The sequence below is a fragment of the Saccostrea cucullata genome, unplaced genomic scaffold (genome assembly GCF_032062105.1).
Source record: "Saccostrea cucullata isolate Sc308-1 unplaced genomic scaffold, CSIRO_AGI_Scuc_v1 ctg5, whole genome shotgun sequence".
NCBI classification, from domain to species: Eukaryota; Metazoa; Mollusca; class Bivalvia; order Ostreida; family Ostreidae; genus Saccostrea; species Saccostrea cuccullata.
Window position 1 is genome coordinate 826,228 of NW_026940631.1, and position 17,969 is coordinate 844,196.

Here is a 17,969-nt window from a genome sequence, read left to right on the forward strand (position 1 = left end):
CAAATTTTAAATATTGTGAATGTACTTATTTCCATTGGGTTATATTTTGTGGAAGATTACAGGCATTTTTTTTCAGAATGCCTCTTTATATCTTAAATGTACTGGAAATATTTAACTGCATACAGTGAGGAAATTAATGTCACTCAGACAAAAATACTTCTACAGTACTGAAAGCTGATATACAGGACTTTCAAAATGATTTGAAAAAAGATATATTTTTACAAAAATAGGAGGTACCCGGCAGACGCCAGTTAATTGAAGTGTAATGAATTCTGTTCACTGAATATTTTTAGGCAAGTACAATCCTGATTTCAGAAAATAAAAGTACTCGGTAACGACAGATTTTGAAAGCCCTGGATATATATATATATACTTAAGACTTGTGGACATTTCTCACAATGAAAACATCCCTAACATGGTTTCAATCTTTTATAAAAGACAATGTTGTAATACCTTGATGGTTCTGATACCCAGTGCCTTCGCTGCCTTTAAATTTACTCCGAGGTCATCCAGGAACACTGATTCCTCCGCTCGAACATCTAACTGCTCCAAACAAATCTCGTATATCCTTCTCTCTGGTTTACGTGCTCCAACCTTAGATGACTCCACAATCACATCAAACAGGTCTCTATCATATATGATAAATAAATTCTAATAAAACTATTATTATTATTATAAAATTATTTTTATTGACAACACAGACACAACTGGTTTCAAAGAAAATGGCCGGATTAGACTATATACTGGATAAGACATTTCAAATAAATGAATGAACTGAAATGGACTTAGGTTAACATCTTTCATATCATTAGCAAATATTTCAGATTACATAACATCCAACTTTACACAAGTTTCACTGTATATGTATTAAAAGTAAGAGTTTATTTTTATTTTTAAATAAGTGGAGAAAAACAGGAATACATATCAAGAAAAAATTGGTATAATTTATAGGTACTCTGGAAGCACAAATTTTCATGGGGATGAAATCTTGTTGATTTGTCATCAAAAATGATTTTGTGGGCATTTAATTTTTTTGTTTTGAAAGTAATTAACCCTATCCAATTCATAGTCAAATAGAAATTTTGTGTGGGATTTTATTTCTCTGATAACTGTTAACAACGAAATAAACAAAATTTAACCCCCCACGAATATTTCTGCTTTTACATTATGTCACCTGGTTTAATATTTTTCAAAATGTACACAAAAACTATTAAAATAATGCTTATTACTACCTGTCCATCACTCTATTTGGCCCCTCCCCCTCCCAGTGCCAGTTGTTGGTCAGTAATGCAGTCTTCAGGCCCTCTATCTTCAGTGACTTTACAGCATCTATAATGGACTGGTTGGGCTTCATCAGGCTATTTCCTATGAATTTCATCAAACCAGACATGTCTGCTCTTTTACCTGCCTGTTAAGAAATTAAGGTCAAATTACCTATGGCTGTTTCAATTGTTCTCTAGTTTCTTTCAGTCAGATATGTACAGTCTTTATACTATATATACAGAATTTGTATTTTTTTTTTATTACTGTACATTAATTATGTCTTAATGACATGGTTCAAGGATACAGAATAAATTCCAGTCTGTTTTTTTATGAAACTGATGAAGATAAAGATGGAGCTAATTTCTAATACAACCTTTTTGGAGACTTCTTCACTGAATTTGTCGGCAAACTCTGACAGAGAAATCTCTCCGCGTTCCAGTCTGTTCCACGCCCCATTGTCTCCACTCTCCACCACAGCGCCAGAAATACTTCCTCTCGGGAGCCCTAATTTCTTCTCATATTCTGTTGTGCGTACAAAATAAATATAAAACTAGAACTGTCCAAACGGGACAAAATACCTCCTTATAAAGATATGTATCAAACATGAATTATGAAATTTTTCTTCCAGTGACCTTGAACTTCCCCTAATGAATTTGGGTCAAGGTCATAACACACCCTTGGGCCATGGGCAATCTTTGTGTGAAATGAGAGCCTACCAAGTTTATCCATAAGAAAGATATGGACCGGACATGAATTATGAAATTTTTCTTCCAGTGACCTTGAACTTCCCCAAATGACCTTGGGTCAAGGTCATGACACACCCTTGGGCCATGGGCAATCTTTGTGTGAAAGGAGAACCTAACAACTTTATCCATAAGAAAGATATGGACCGGACACGAATTATGAAATTTTTCTTCCAGTGACCTTGAACTTCCCCAAACGACCTTGGGTCAAGGTCATGACACACCCTTGGGCCATGGGCAATATTTGTGTGAAAGGAGAACCTACCAACTGTATCCATAAGAAAGATATGGACTTGACACAAATTATGAAATTTTTCTTCCAGTGACCTTGAACTTCCCCAAACGACCTTGGGTCAAGGTCATGACACACCCTTGGGTCATGGGCAATCTTTGTGTGAAATGAAAACCTACCAAGTTTATCCATAAGAAAGATATGGACCGGACACGAATTATGAAATTTTTCTTCCAGTGACCTTGAACTTCCCCAAATGACATTAGGTCAAGGTCATGACCCATCCTTGGGCCATGGGCAATCTTTGTGTGAAATGAGAGCCTACCAAGTTTATCCATAAGAAAGAAATGGACCAGACACGAATTATGAAATTTTTCTTCCAGTGACCTTGAACTTCCCCAAATGACCTTGGGTCAAGGTCATGACACACCCTTGGGCCATGGGCAATCTTTGTATGAAATGAGAGCCTACCAAGTTTATCCATAAGAAAGATATGGACCGGACACGAATTATGAAATTTTTCTTCCAGTGACCTTGTACTTCCCCAAACGACCTTGGGTCAAGGTCATGACACACCCTTGCATCATGGGCAATCTTTGTGTGAAAGGAGAACCTACCAACTTTACCCATAAGAAAGATATGGACCGGACACGAATTATGAAATTTTTCTTCCAGTGACCTTGAACTTCCCCAAATGACCTTGGGTCAAGTTCATGACACACCCTTAGGTCATGGGCAATCTTTGTGTGGAGTAGTAGATTCTAATGTCCCTCTGTAAGAAAGATATCGACCGGACACGATTGCACAGACAGACGGACGGACGGACGGACAGACAGCTAGACAGACGGACAAGGTGATTCCTATATACCCCCCCCAAACTTCGTTTGCGGGGGGTATAAAAATTGAAGTTAATTTTTTTTAATGAAAAACGTATCTACATTTTCATTTTACGGACATAGGCAATAAAAATTGTAACTTTATTTCTTTAACCCCTGTGCATTTACATGAGCTTTCTGTGACTTTTGAAATTCCAAATGAAGCTGTAAACATCTTCTAATATATACTGAGATTAGAATAAAATAGACTTTCATCATTTGATGTTTCTTTAAAACCCTTGTTATTATAAGTGTTATCAGAACACCTGAAATTTAAGGTACAGTACTACAATTTTAAATAAGGGATATTTTGAAAAATTGTCAGTGGGTAAGGTGCTTTGTAATGCTTGTGTACACTTTTATTACATATGACCTTTAAACCCTTTGAAAGTGCCTGGAATCATAAAGGCGTTGTCCTTAAGACCTATTGGCAGGTGAATTTCCCTGCCTATAATGATGTTATCCCTTTGGTATTCATCCTCACTGTCCTGTTAGCAGAGGAACCCCAGATCCCCTTCTACTCTTTTAATGTCCCCTGCTATTTTAAATCTTAAGGACAACCCTGTCTTAAGATAACATTATGATATGCCACTGGAATTAGCTGTATTAATATTTAGTTCCAAACCTTGAAATGCAGCCAAAGGAGATGGGACGACAACTCCACCTAGATCAAATATAACAGCTTTAGTTGTTTTGGGCCTATGTTGTGCCATCACCACTGAAGCCTGGATTCTAGGGGATAAAATCTGGCTGCTCACAGACTGTGAAAGTTTTGGAGCCCTCAGAACACTCAATGGAAATCTGTGCATAATGCCATCTTTGAGATATGAAAGAGAAATTAATATAGGATTAAACGTTCTTTTTGAAAAATTTATCGATGTGTAAACTCTTGACATTTTACTCACAAACTAAATAAAAGTGCGAAGCACTTTTATGTTAAGTTTGTGAGTAAAATGTCAAGAGTTTACACATCAATAAATTTTTCAAAAAGAACGTTTAATTCTTATAATTCCAATATCGAATGTTTAAAAATATTTAAATTATTTCTCTTTGTGGCCTCCATACAATCCGTTATTTCTGGACGGCGTAGGAATACATTTTACTGCAAAGGAACATAATCGAGATGAATTTCGATAGAGTTCAGCTTAAATTGTCAAAACAATCGATAAATAAACTTATAAAAGACTTATCGAATGTTGTTAAGTCAACATATATCGTAACTACGAGTTTACTTCAGAATAGTTCGTCCTTGACCATGGCCATGTTGACATAAATGACATCTGTCATAGCGAAAGTTGCAGAACGACGACGATTCGATACTTGTTTGTTCAAAGATTGAGGGAAAATATAGAAAGTAAATATGAATTTGATGCAAGAGTTTGAGGTACGTTTCTTTTCCCTGTCAAAACGATACAAACTGAGCTGATTTTCTTCGCATTATATCAGATTATGAACGTTGAGACAGCGATTTTTAAACTTCACACTCGTGATCGGACAGTGACATAAACATTTTGGCGTCCGTCAGCTGGGCAGTCTAGTATGTCGCCAGTTTTGTTTTAATTAATTAAATTTAAAGTTTTTTGTATTCATAATTAAGCCAAAACAAACCAGAAATGATGCTTTCATTGTTTATACGATAACCTACATGTAGAAGCTAGTTCAAGAAAGTAGTTCTGATTGAAAAAGAATTTATCGATGTGTAAAATTTTTCTTAAACGTGTTCTCGTCCAATCAAAACACAGGAAATCAATAGATAAAATGAAGATTGGAATTATCATAGTATAAAATATAAATATTTTTTTACAAAGTTGAAAAATATGTCATTCTTGTGTAAATATCTGCTAGCACTACCCTGATGTATTGTTGTAGCTCAATCCCACTATTTAATACCATATAACAAAAAAATGCCCAAAACAAATGACCTATCTACTGAACTTACTGAAGCTTAGCTAGAGTTATTGCCCATAAAGACTTATTTTGTTATCTACAAGTTGTAGATAATGCAACATAGATATTCAACCAAACAATTGCACTGCATCTCGAATTTGCAAGAACTGATGGATCCAAACATGAATGCAACATATTTACATAACTTTGATCTGTTGATTTTAAACATCCAGTCGGTAGACCAAAGTTGAAAAAGTGGGATCTTTGTAGATTATGCGTTGTCATATTTCATTATGCATTCTGAACTTTCAATAAATGCAATTCTAAAATGAATACACGGTACTCCTCGCCTAATTGTGCTTATGAATTATGTTTATACTACTTAAAAATAATCAAACCTGCTGGGATTACTTCATAATTCAATATTAGAGTGATCTCCCATGTAAATTCTCAAATCCCGAACCCGATCTATTTATTATTGCAGTTTGTGGCTGCCGAAATGTTATCATTATTGACATTTTGTTTCAACAGATGAAAAAGTAGACATTGATCCATGCTCTCGTGATGTTTTCAGCTGTTTCATCTGTAACTTCAAGACAACGCTAGGTAACATTTAAGAAAATTTCTTTGAGTGATTTTGTTTACCAATTTGTCAAGTTAGATCTATGTTTGAAGCTACATTCAAAGATTGGTCAGGGATGCATTTAGTGACTTTCACTTATGTGTGAAATTTCAAATGTAGTCATATTCCCCACAAATACAATTTCTGGTACAAGGTCCAAAAGTGGGTGACTATTCTGTATTCAGCTTGTGCAAAGACAATTTCACAAAGGTGTGCCCCTTCTAGAAATTGAATATGGAAGATAGTTTCTGGTGCTCCACTTGTCAAACTTACACCGAGGTCATATTTAAGCCAATGGTCAGGAGACCATTTTTTTTTTATCTTGGCTGAAAAAACCAACATGATGGACTAACACTGAGTAGTATATAGGACGAGACAGAGTAAAAAACATTAATTCCAAGGAACACCAATATGCCTTTAAAAGCTAAAATATTAATGACATAAATCAGCCTAGCTTCGCCTGAGATCATCATTTGCTGAGCTGCAGGTTGATTTTCTCTTTTGGACAACTTTTAAAACCCAATCCAAAATGTTGACCAACCTATATAGAATAGAATAGAAAAGAATTTATTACCAATCAGGCCCCATTGGGCATAAACATATAACATATATAATTACATATAAACATGATAAAGTAATAGACAGAATACAACATATGGTGAAGAGCAATTCTTCTATTAAGTATATATATACTGATATATGTGTTGGTGGCATTTTTAAGTTTCATATATAGACATGCATGATGGGTTGTTGTACAAAAAATGTGCATAAGTATTATTTATGGTATACATATATATACATATCAAAACACATAAAACCATGTTTGAAACATCAACAAGAGGCAGCAAGAGTTGGTGCTAAAGGATTAGCTGCAGATCTGTAGCATTATGGTTTTATATATTTGTCTTTGACCATAACGCTACAGATCCCGTAGTGCAAAAAAGGTGCAATTTACGGCGCAATATTTTTTGCGCTCTTTTGGGGAGAATTTCTCCACTTTCCAGCATTGTTCAACCAACTACCTTTTAATCCCTAATTCTAGACACATTATTTAATTAATCTGTATATTTTATCCATCTCCCAACCCTTTATAGTCGTCTCTACAAGTGATAAACTCGCTTGACTAAAATTATTTGTTAGATTACTGAAAATTCATATCCAGCGAGTTTATTGCTTGTAGAGACAACTATAAATGGTTGGGAGGTGGATAAACTATACATATTGGCTACAGAATGTGTCTAGAATTAGGGAGTGAAAGGTAGTTGATTGACCAAAGCTAGAAAGTGGAGAAATTCTCCCCCAAAGAGCGCAAAAAATTTTGCGCCGTAAATTGCACTTTTTTTGCACTACGGGATCTGTAGCGTTATGGTCAAAGACAAATATATAAAACCATAACGCTACAGATCTGCAGCTACTAAAGGATATACAGAATTCCACTTCTGCCTCATGTAGAATAAACAGGCATAAAATTTATGGAGATAAATATATATATTGACTTGGAAAGACAATTCATTGACTGCTTCAATTGAAGGAATCAGCAGCTGACCCATAAAATATTGTATATTTGCCTGATGGACACAAATTTAATCAGCCAATCTGAAAAGATTTTAAAAACCAGGCAAAACAATGACCATGAACTGCAGACTGGTGCCCAAAGAATCCTATTTATCCCATCAAAAACCTTTTGGAAATGTGACTAGGGTTTAAGGATCTTTTATTACTCTTGTCAATCAATTAGTGTCAAGTGTTTTTCCTGACACCAAAACTTTCTGACACAAAAACTGATTATAACTTTGCAGCAGCATCAGTGGTCAAATGATTCAGCTTACAAAAACAGGGGGGGGGGGGGGTCGGATGTGAATTTAAGTAAGCAGATTCATGCATTTCTCCCCCTTTAAAAAGATTTCAGATGTGCCAGGAAAACCCCTCCTAACCCTTTCTACCTTTAAGATTAATATATTGGAGTCTAGGCCTATATCTTTTTGCTTTAAGAAAATTGCATGATTTAGATTTTTTAGATTTTTTCGACATTGGCAAGGTTATGTAATAATATATGACTAAAGTACCTTTTATATAAAGTTCTGTGTACATTTTGAAGTGAATATTTCAGACATTTTCTTTACGATTGCAACTTTAGCAAAATTAATTTTTTTTCCCGAGTTTTATTGTTTTTTTTATTTAATGCAGTTGAGGTTTTTTGTGACCACCAGATGGCAGCATGAGGAAATTCAGCTTCCTGTCTCCCTCGCAGTCCCTGAAGTGGCTCTGTCTTATAATTGTTACATTCCTGGTGTTGGAGTTACTCCTCTTTAACTGTTTCATATTCTATGGCTTGGGAGTAATACACAGAACGTTTGGTCCTCTGCTTAATATCGGTGATGTGGACTGGAAAGAGGATATGAAACAAGCCCGATGGGTCCGGGAACTAGTTTACAGGGGCAAGGCGGGGGGATTTGTCTCCCTTTTACAGGATACTGTGGAGAGGGTATACATGATAGAGGATGGAGGATCCGAGGGGAGGAAAATAAAAACATTTGGATTAGACGTATCTCATTCTGGGGAATTTCTGTACATTTATAAGCACATCCTAGCTAGGAGACATTTTCCATATGCCCGATTAGTGGTAGACATTGGTGCAAATGATGGGCTTCTATCTAGCAACTCATTTAACTTCATTCAGATGGGCTGGTCAGGGTTATTAGTGGAGCCCCAAGCCTCGCAGGCTGAAATGGCTGCCAAAAATGTTGTCAGGTAAATATCCTTTATTTTCAATTTTTAACATGTTCTTCTTTATATATCAAAACTGCCTATATTTGTTCTATGATATTATATAATTTTCTCCACTAGGTATGTGAATCCTTATCGTGAGAACAATCAAACAGTAAAAGTCATAAAAAACGTCATCAGCAACAAGTCTGGAGTTGTCTCCTTCCTGCGGCGGTCAGACGTGGTGGACATGGAGGGCCACATCGCGGCGGAGGAGGAATATTACCCAGACAACCCTCCCGAGGGCGATATAATCCAGGTGGTCAGTATCACTGTCCGACGGTTCACCTCCAAGTATAACGTCCCTAAGTACTTTGGTGTGTTGTCCATTGATGCAGAGGGCACTGGAAACCAGGTATTCCTATGCAGTGCATGTTCTATTTAATTTTAGAATTTTATAATTAATTATTCAGTTTAATTTTTGATAATTCTAATGTAACAATGGAAAAAAAAAAAAGAAAGTTGTGTTACAAATTACCCTAAAATGAAGTTTAATGGATATAGAGAAATACAAAATTGTTAATATAATTTTTTTTTAATTTTCAGATAGCATTAATATTGCATATTTTATTGTGAAACTTTTCTTTTACAGATCTTACATTCTTTTATTGACCTGGGATTCCGTCCGGGATACATTATTTATGAAGATCTGCATGAAAGAGCATTTGAACTCCCAGATGTGACAGAGAAATATCTGAACGAGAATGGCTACCGCTTACTCTCAAGACGAGGCTGGAATCTTATATTCTGTCATCAGGCAAGAAAGTGATGCATGCCATTTAAAGTTATGTTCTATTCATTTGTTTTAAGGAAATAGGTTGTAGTTAATAGGAGATAAAGGTTTTATATAGGGATGTATTAATAGGGAAAAATCATATATAAGAAAAAATATGCTGATGAACAGCATGGCCAAAGTTGCTCAGGTGAGTGTAGTGGTCCATAGGCTTCTTGTTAATAAAATATTCAAGTAAAATTAATATAAGTTGGCCATTTATTGATCTGTTATTTATTTGTTAAGATTTTTTGGCTAATTTATACACTCTTGACCTAGAACAGTTACATTTTCCATCTTATCCATAACTATTCAATACATGAAGTAAAATGTGTTCATAAATTAGACCCTATAATTGAAATTAGAAAAACATTGATTTAGCCTTTGTTACCTGTAAGAAAAGTAGATAGCTGTAGAAACCTGTAATAGAATTATAGTAAACATGTGCCTTTATATAGTGCCTATACCCCTTGTTTTGGTGCAGGTTAAGGAATACATTAGAATGTCTTCATCTTTTGGCATATTTTACATGCAATTTATGTTCTGTATTTTTTATTGTTTGTTTTTTTTTAAAAAACTTTTTCATAAAATACATTAGTGAATCAGCTATAAAAATGAAATATGATTTTTAATATATCAGAGCATCAACTGCAGTTCATGAAAATTAAAACAATGTGCATGTATTCAAGAAGCAAGTAAACAGAAATTAGTTTTTGTTTTGGTGTGGAAATCTTGTAGCCATGTTATTTTTGTTTACATGATGCAAGCAGATTAATAATTTTATTTACATTGGTCACATTCTGAAGTAGCCTAGTACCAGAGATAGTTTGATTACTCTACATAAAAATTAGTGGAAATAACTTTGTAGAAAACTGAGATGGAAGATGTGAATCATTATTTAAAGAAAATAGAAGATGGCTTCTGTATTTTTTTGTTATGAAATCTCTAGCAGTTCCGTTTTTAAGGCAATAGCATCGCTTTTCCAATTAAAAATTTAAAGAGGCATCTAGTTGCTACAAAATCTGATGTGCATGTGATCATTTCTAAAGATTCTGTTGTCCCAATATCAAAGTTTTTATTACGGTTTCAATTATGTAATCAGTCACAGGGATAATGGAGGAAAGTTGGCTAATGCATTCATTTTAACTTTATTGATGGTGATGATACAGGAACACAGTGATATCATAACTATACATAATATCAATGACGAAAAATGTCAGTTTTCATTGCAAGTTACAAAGATTACATTAACTCTAGTAGCAAGCATGCAATGAGTTCTGCACAAACAACCAAAGGGTTCTTTTAACGAAATAAAATTTAAGGAAAGATAGTATTTATATAAATTACAAGTTTCATCAGAAATCTACTGTAAGTTGAAAGTTTAAAAAAACAAACAAACTGAACGGTAGTTAAGTGTTTTTACATAAAAGAACCCCCCCCCTATTTTCATAGTTGTCCTTATTGAAACATAAAATTATTAATATCATTAAGTAGATATGTCATTAGCCAACATATTTGTTGGGTTCTTTAAATATTTTTGTCATAATTGGTGCTTTGAGTGTTTTTGTTTATATTCTTAAGTTGTTAAATGATCAAATGTGCAATTTACAAGGTTGATTATTAACTGTATTATTGATTACCTCAAATGAAAATTATATTTTTGTTTATGTTTGCATTTTTAATTTTTTTAGATATAGAAGTATTTTTTTCTTTACAAGTAGCTAGAATATTAAAAAGCACATTTTAAGGAGAAAAAAGAAAACAAAGTGCAATTGATTATTGTATTTTCCCCCTAAAGAACTCATCTTTAAAAGGATAAATTGAGCAAATCAATTTGACTACTGTTAGTATGAATACAGGTAGTGGCAGAACATTTATTTGTAATGTTTGCTAAATATAGGATAAATATACATGTTCAGTATAAATTTTTTCAATTTTTAAAAAACTTTTTTTTTCTTTCGAATTTAGCTTCTTTGTATTTGCTTTTGCATTTTAAAATTATGTTTTGCTTTGATAGAGTTGTTTTCCTAATCTTAAAACAATTATACATATAGATTATGCTGACAATTTTTTTTTACCTGATCAATCTATTTATCAATATACCAGGTAAGGTTGTATTACTCATTAACAATTAATTCATCGGACCGTGTATAACATCTTATGTCAGAATTTCATTAATTACAGTTAAGATTCACCTTTTACAGCCAGGAATCATGTATTACAGCTAGGATTTACAAATTACACATATGATTCACTAATTACAGCTAGGATTCACTTATTACAGCTAGGATTTACTTATTACACCTAGCTAGCTAGGACTCACTAATTACAGCTGGGATTTACAAATTACACCTAGTCTTCAATAACTACAGCCAGAATTTACAAATTACACCTAGGATTCACTAATTACACCTAGGATTCACTAAATACAGTTATGATTCACTAATTACAGCTAGGATTCACTAATTACAGCTTGGATTCACTTATTACAGATAGGATTCATTTATTACAGATAGGATTCACTTTTTACAGCTAGGATTCACTAATTACTGCTAGGATTCACTTATTACAGCGAGGATTCACTTATTACAGTAAAACTCTGTGATAAGGAAGTCACAGGGACCTACAAAATTACTTAGCTATATCCGTAATTCATTATATCCCTATAAGATATTCGTTAAATTAACATAGCTGGGGATCCAAGATAACTTCGCTTTATCCGTAAATTCACAATATCCGTGTTCGTACTGAATGAGTTTTGCTGTACAGCTAGGATTCACATTTTACCCCTAGGTTTCACTTATTACAGCTAGAGTTCACTTATTAGAGCTAGGATTTACTAACTTAGTAATTACAGCAAGGACTGGACACACAAATTACAGCTGGGATTTTCTAATTACAGCTAGGATTCATTTATTACAACTAGAATTCACTAATTATATCTAGACCAGAGAAACATGTTATGCAGGTGATTTCTCTTTGTTATGAAGACTATTCTTTTTTTTTACTCATTTGTATTTTGTACTTATAGATACATAGCAGCATGTACTATAATGTTCATGAAGAATCAATAATTTATATAAGTTTTTAACATTTATATGAAATAGGAGGCTTATTTTGTTTTTGCAAATCAAATAAATGAAGTATGTAATTTCAATATATATTCTAAAGAAATATGTTTTTAAAACATGGTTTTTTCAGATGAAGATGATTGATCTATATAGGGATAAATTTTTCTTGAAACTGTTGAAAAAAGAAGCCTTTTGTTATCATAACATTTTTTTTTTATTTTTAATGTAACAGATGTCAATCTTATATTCTAATGTGGTCAACAACTAAATTACCATATAAGTGGAAATTTTAGCAATACAAAAATTTAGTGATTTGTCCTCAAAAGTGGTATTCCATTTTTAACAAGATGTAATTTTAGTGATTTCAAATTTTTACTTAAGAAGCAATTACAAATAAAACTCAAATAATTTTTAGCGATATTCAATTTTGGCAATCTCAGCACCCATGCCAAAATTATGCCAAATAATGCCAAAATTAAATCCTTGCTAAAAATTCTGCTTATACTGTATGAAAATATGTCAGGAAATATTTATTTGGTAATAATTTAGTAAATTCCCAATTTTCAATATGATATATTGATTTTGGTTGAAAACATGTTTTGAAAGAAGGCAGTGGGGTGAGAGGTATTCTGGTCAAAATAGTAACCAGCTAAGACCTGTATTTTATGGGCTGTATTATTCTAATGATCCCAGGAAAGAATACATTAACCAGGAAATATTGTGAAGTTGAGGCCTAGCTACCTTAGGTTATTTAGATATTCTAATGTACATATCATATAATATATGGTTGTGAGTATATATCTATTTTTTGGCTTTATAACAATATACAATGAATTAATTATTAATAACATTCCTTCTATGTAACTTTCTTTTGTATTAATACTCATTTTAAAGCATTTACTTCTGAACTACTACAAATTATTAAATTAATCATTATGAATATACATGCAGTATCTATATTTAATGCCAAAGAGAAAATAAAGTAAATATTGTTAAGTAAAACTTTTTTCTTATATTGCATTCATAAGTTAAACATTGTTGTCTGCTGTATATAGTCGCGGGTTTGAATCCCACTGTGGGAAGTGGAGATGGTCCTTCGGATAAGACCCTATAAACCGAAGACCCATGTAGCAATATGTGTTGGCATGAAAAATATCCCTCATTGCTCAATGGCCCTGAGTGTATTCATTTCTCTATCCAATAATTAGACAAACATTGTAAATTTAGGGCTACAGTTCAGACTTTTAATTATTGAAACAATTTTACCTTCCATGACATCTATGGTAAAAAATAGCTTGAGAATTCCTTAAGTTGTTTTTTTTCAAAATTTTTCTGAAACTGAAATTTAAAATAATATAGTTTTTGAAACAGAATCAAGACAAATTGAATGTTTTTAAATTCTATCATTTTTTTTTTTTTTTTCTGTGTTCATACAGAAAGAGCTACATGTACTTTGAAAAAAATCTAGGAGATATGTATTTTGATACGATTAATCGCTTAATCGGTCAAAACGTCTCGCAGTTTACCTATTAGCATTTCTATATTCAATTTTCATCCTTAAAAATGTTATTTGGTAATGGATGTTGTCAGCTTTATCTACCATAGTTTAGTGTGTGTGATTTTTTGAGCTTTTCATGATAATGGCTGGGGCATATTGCACTTTTTGTCTGTCTGACCTTATGTTAAACGTTGCATTTTGCTCAGTCTAAAATTTTCAAGACTTATCCTTAATTTGCAACTAGAACATTTTAAACCACTTTTCTGGACTGAGAAAGTCAGGAGGAAGACAGATAGTCAGGTACAAAGTCAGGGAATGTCAGGGAGTAGACAGAGAAGTCAGGGAATGTCAGGGAGTAGACAGAGAAGTCAGGGACAAAGTCAGGGGATGTCAGGGAGTAGACAGGGTCACCAGGGACAAAGTCAGGAAATATCAGGGAGTAGGGAGTCAGGGAGAAAGTCAGGGAGTAGACAGAGATGTCAGGAAGTAGACAGGGTAGTTATAAAGCTAGGGGACATCATGGGGTAGAAAGGGTAGTTGGAGTTAAAGTCAGAGGACTTCAGGGTGTAGACGGAGAAGTCAGGGACAAAGTCAGGGGACGTCAGGGTGTAGACAGAGAAGTCAGGGGACATCAGGGTGTAGACAGAGAAGTCAAGGACAAAGTCAGGGGATGTCAGGGTGTAGACAGAGAAGTCAGGGGACTTCAGGGTGTAGACAGAGAAGTCAAGGACAAAGTCAGGGGATGTCAGGGTGTAGACAGAGAAGTCAGGAGACTTCAGGGTGTAGACACCAGGGACAAAGTCAGGGGATATCAAGGAGTAGACAGAGAAGTCAGGGTGTAGACAGGGTCACCATGGACAAATCAGGGGGTGTCAGGGTGTAAACAGAGAAGTCAGGGACAAAGTCAGGGGATGTCAGGGTGTAGACAGAGAAGTCAGGGGACTTCAGGGTGTAGACCGGGTCACCAGGGACAAAGTCAGGGGATATCAGGGAGTAGACAGAGAAGTCAGGGGATATCAGGGTGTAGACAGGGTCACCATGGACAAATCAGGGGATGTCAGGGAGTAGACAGAGAAGTCAGGGGATGTCAGGGTGTAGACAGGGTCACCAGGGACAAAGTCAGGGACATCAGGATGTAGACAGAGAAGTCAGGGTGTAGACAGGGTCACCATGGACAAATCAGGGGATGTCAGGGAGTAGACAGAGAAGTCAGGGGATGTCAGGGTGTAGACCGGGTCACCAGGGACAAAATCAGGGGATATCAGGGAATAGACAGAGAAGTCAGGGTGTAGACAGGGTCACCATGGACAAATCAGGGGATGTCAGGGAGTAGACAGAGAAGTCAGGTGATGTCAGGGTGTAGACAGGATCACCAGGGACAAAGTCAGGGGATGTCAGGGAGTAGACAGAGAAGTCAGGGGATGTCAGGGTGTAGATAGGGTCACCAGGGACAAAGTCAGGGGATATCAGGGAGTAGACAGAGAAGTCAGGGGATGTCAGGGAGTAGACAGTGTCACCAGGGACAAAGTCAGGAAATATCAGGGAGAAGGGAGTCAGGGAGTAGACAGAGATGTCAGGAAGTAGACAGGGTAGTTATAAAGCTAGGGGACATCATGGGGTAGAAAGGGTAGTTGGAGTTAAAGTCAGAGGACTTCAGGGTGTAGACGGAGAAGTCAGGGACAAAGTCAGGGGACGTCAGGGTGTAGACAGAGAAATCAGGGGACATCAGGGTGTAGACAGAGAAGTCAGGGACAAAGTCAGGGGATGTCAGGGTGTAGACAGAGAAGTCAGGGGACTTCAGGGTGTAGACCGGGTCACCAGGGACAAAGTCAGGGGATATCAGGGAGTAGACAGAGAAGTCAGGGAATGTCAGGGTGTAGACAGGGTCACCATGGACAAATCAGGGGATGTCAGGGAGTAGACAGAGAAGTCAGGGGATGTCAGGGTGTAGACAGGGTCACCAGGGACATCAGGGTGTAGACAGAGAAGTCAGGGAATGTCAGGGTGTAGACAGGGTCACCATGGACAAATCAGGGGATGTCAGGGAGTAGACAGAGAAGTCAGGGGATGTCAGGGTGTAGACCGGGTCACCAGGGACAAAGTCAGGGGATATCAGGGAGTAGACAGAGAAGTCAGGGGATGTCAGGGTGTAGACAGGGTCACCAGGGACAAATCAGGGGATGTCAGGGAGTAGACAGAGAAGTCAGGGGATGTCAGGGTGTAGACAGGGTCACCAGGGACAAAGTCAGGGGATATCAGGGAGTAGACAGAGAAGTCAGGGGATGTCAGGGTGTAGACAGGGTCACCAGGGACAAAGTCAGGGGATGTCAGGGAGTAGACAGAGAAGTCAGGGGATGTCAGGGTGTAGACAGGGTCACCAGGGACAAAGTCAGGGGATGTCAGGGAGTAGACAGAGAAGTCATGGGATGTCAGGGTGTAGATAGGATCACCAGGGACAAAGTCAGGGGATGGAAGAGACAGAGAAGTCAGGTGATGTCAGGGTGTAGATAGGGTCACCAGGGACAAAGTCAGGGGATGTCAGGGAGTAGACAGAGAAGTCAGGGGACTTCAGGGTGTAGACGGTCACCAGGGACAAAGTCAGGGGATGTCCGGGAGGTCACCATGGACAAAGTCAGGGGATGTCAGGGAGTAGACAGAGAAGTCAGGGGATGTCAGGGTGTAGACAGGGTCACCAGGGACAAAGTCAGGGGATGTCAGGGAGTAGACAGAGAAGTCATGGGATGTCAGGGTGTAGATAGGATCACCAGGGACAAAGTCAGGGGATGGAAGGGAGTAGACAGAGAAGTCAGGTGATGTCAGGGTGTAGATAGGGTCACCAGGGACAAAGTCAGGGGATGTCAGGGAGTAGACAGAGAAGTCAGGGGACTTCAGGGTGTAGACGGTCACCAGGGACAAAGTCAGGGGATGTCCGGGAGGTCACCAGGGACAAGGTCAGGGGACATCAGGGTGTAGACAGGGTCACCATGGACAAATATGGGGATGTCAGGGAGTAGACAGAGAAGTCAGGGGACTTCAGGGTGTAGACGGTCACCAGGGACATAGTCAGGGGATGTCCGGGAGGTCACCAGGGACAAGGTCAGGGACATCAGGGTGTAGACAGGGTCACCATGAACAAATCAGGGAGTAGACAGAGAAGTCAGGGGATGTCAGGGTGTAGACGGTCACCAGGGACAAAGTCAGGGGATGTCCGGAAGGTCACCAGGGACAAGGTCAGGGACATCAGGGTGTAGACAGGGTCACCATGGACAAATCAGGGGATGTCAGGGAGTAGACAGAGAAGTCAGGGTGTAGACGGTCACCAGGGACAAAGTCAGGGGATGTCCGGAAGGTCACCAGGGACAAGGTCAGGGACATCAGGGTGTAGACAGGGTCACCATGGACAAATCAGAGGATGTCAGGGAGTAGACAGAGAAGTCAGGGGATGTTAGGGTGTAGACAGGGTCACCAGGGACAAAGTCAGGGGATGTCAGGGAGTAGACAGAGAAGTCAGGGGATGTCAGGGTGTAGATAGGGTCACCAGGGACAAAGTCAGGGGATGTCAGGGAGTAGACAGAGAAGTCAGGGGACTTCAGGGTGTAGAAAGAGAAGTCAGGGACAAAGTCAGGGGACTTCAGGATGTAGACTGAGAAGTCAGGGACAAAGTCAATGAGAAAGGGTAGTTAGGAAGTTAACAGGGTAGTTACAAATCAGGGGATGTCAGGTAATAGACAGTGTCATCAGGTAAAAGACAGTGTCATCAGGGAGTAGACAGGGTCTTCAGGAATAAAGTCAGGGAGTAGAAAGGGTAGCCAGAGAGTAAAAAGGGTAGTCACAAACAAAGTCAGGGGATGTCAGGGAGTGGACAGGGTAGTCAGAGAGTAGACAGGGTAGTCAGGGAGTAGAGAGGATCATAGGGACAAAGTCGTGGAATAGACAGGGTCATCAGGGACAAAGTCAGGGGACATCGGGTAGTAGACTGGGAATTAGCTAGGGAGAAGTAATATAAGGGCAGTCCAGGACAAAGTTAGGGGCATCTGGGAGTAGACAGCGTAGTCACGGACAAACTCATGGAATGTCAGGGAGTAGACAGGGTCATTAGGGACAAAGTCAGGGAGTAGAAAGGGTAGTTAGGGACAAGGAGAAAGTCAGGCAGAGACAGTAAGATGTCAGGGACTGTACATATTAATGAGAGTTATCATTGAAATAATGACCTTGACTTCCCTTTGACCTGACCTCACTT

The 17,969-nt window shown here is 37.4% G+C and overlaps 2 protein-coding genes across 7 annotated transcripts in view; one reads left to right on the forward strand and one right to left on the reverse strand.

The window, feature by feature from the left end:
- The window catches only part of LOC134255783 (acyl-CoA dehydrogenase family member 10-like), a 32,496-nt gene extending 27,037 nt beyond the window's left edge, over positions 1 to 5,459 (reverse strand). For 5 of the 6 annotated variants that reach the window (XM_062738314.1, XM_062738312.1, XM_062738315.1 and 2 more), the window contains exons 1-5: positions 5,399 to 5,458; positions 3,739 to 3,930; positions 1,637 to 1,785; positions 1,233 to 1,408; positions 454 to 628 (exon numbers count right to left, since the gene is read on the reverse strand). In XM_062738314.1, coding sequence (XP_062594298.1) covers positions 454 to 628; positions 1,233 to 1,408; positions 1,637 to 1,785; positions 3,739 to 3,922 — 684 coding nt within the window. In that variant the 5' untranslated portion in view covers positions 3,923 to 3,930; positions 5,399 to 5,458. Of the gene's footprint in view, positions 1 to 453; positions 629 to 1,232; positions 1,409 to 1,636; positions 1,786 to 3,738; positions 3,931 to 5,398 lie in introns of all 6 variants that reach the window. The other variant, XM_062738316.1, reaches the window with a different exon arrangement.
- A 31-nt stretch (positions 5,460 to 5,490) lies between these two features.
- Positions 5,491 to 9,324, forward strand: LOC134255789 (uncharacterized). Its single transcript, XM_062738324.1, has 4 exons — positions 5,491 to 5,606; positions 7,810 to 8,373; positions 8,470 to 8,743; positions 8,981 to 9,324. Exons 2-4 carry the CDS (start codon positions 7,841 to 7,843, stop codon positions 9,155 to 9,157), a joined length of 984 nt encoding a protein of 327 aa, XP_062594308.1. The 5' UTR covers positions 5,491 to 5,606; positions 7,810 to 7,840; the 3' UTR covers positions 9,158 to 9,324.
- Positions 9,325 to 17,969: the final 8,645 nt, after the last annotated feature.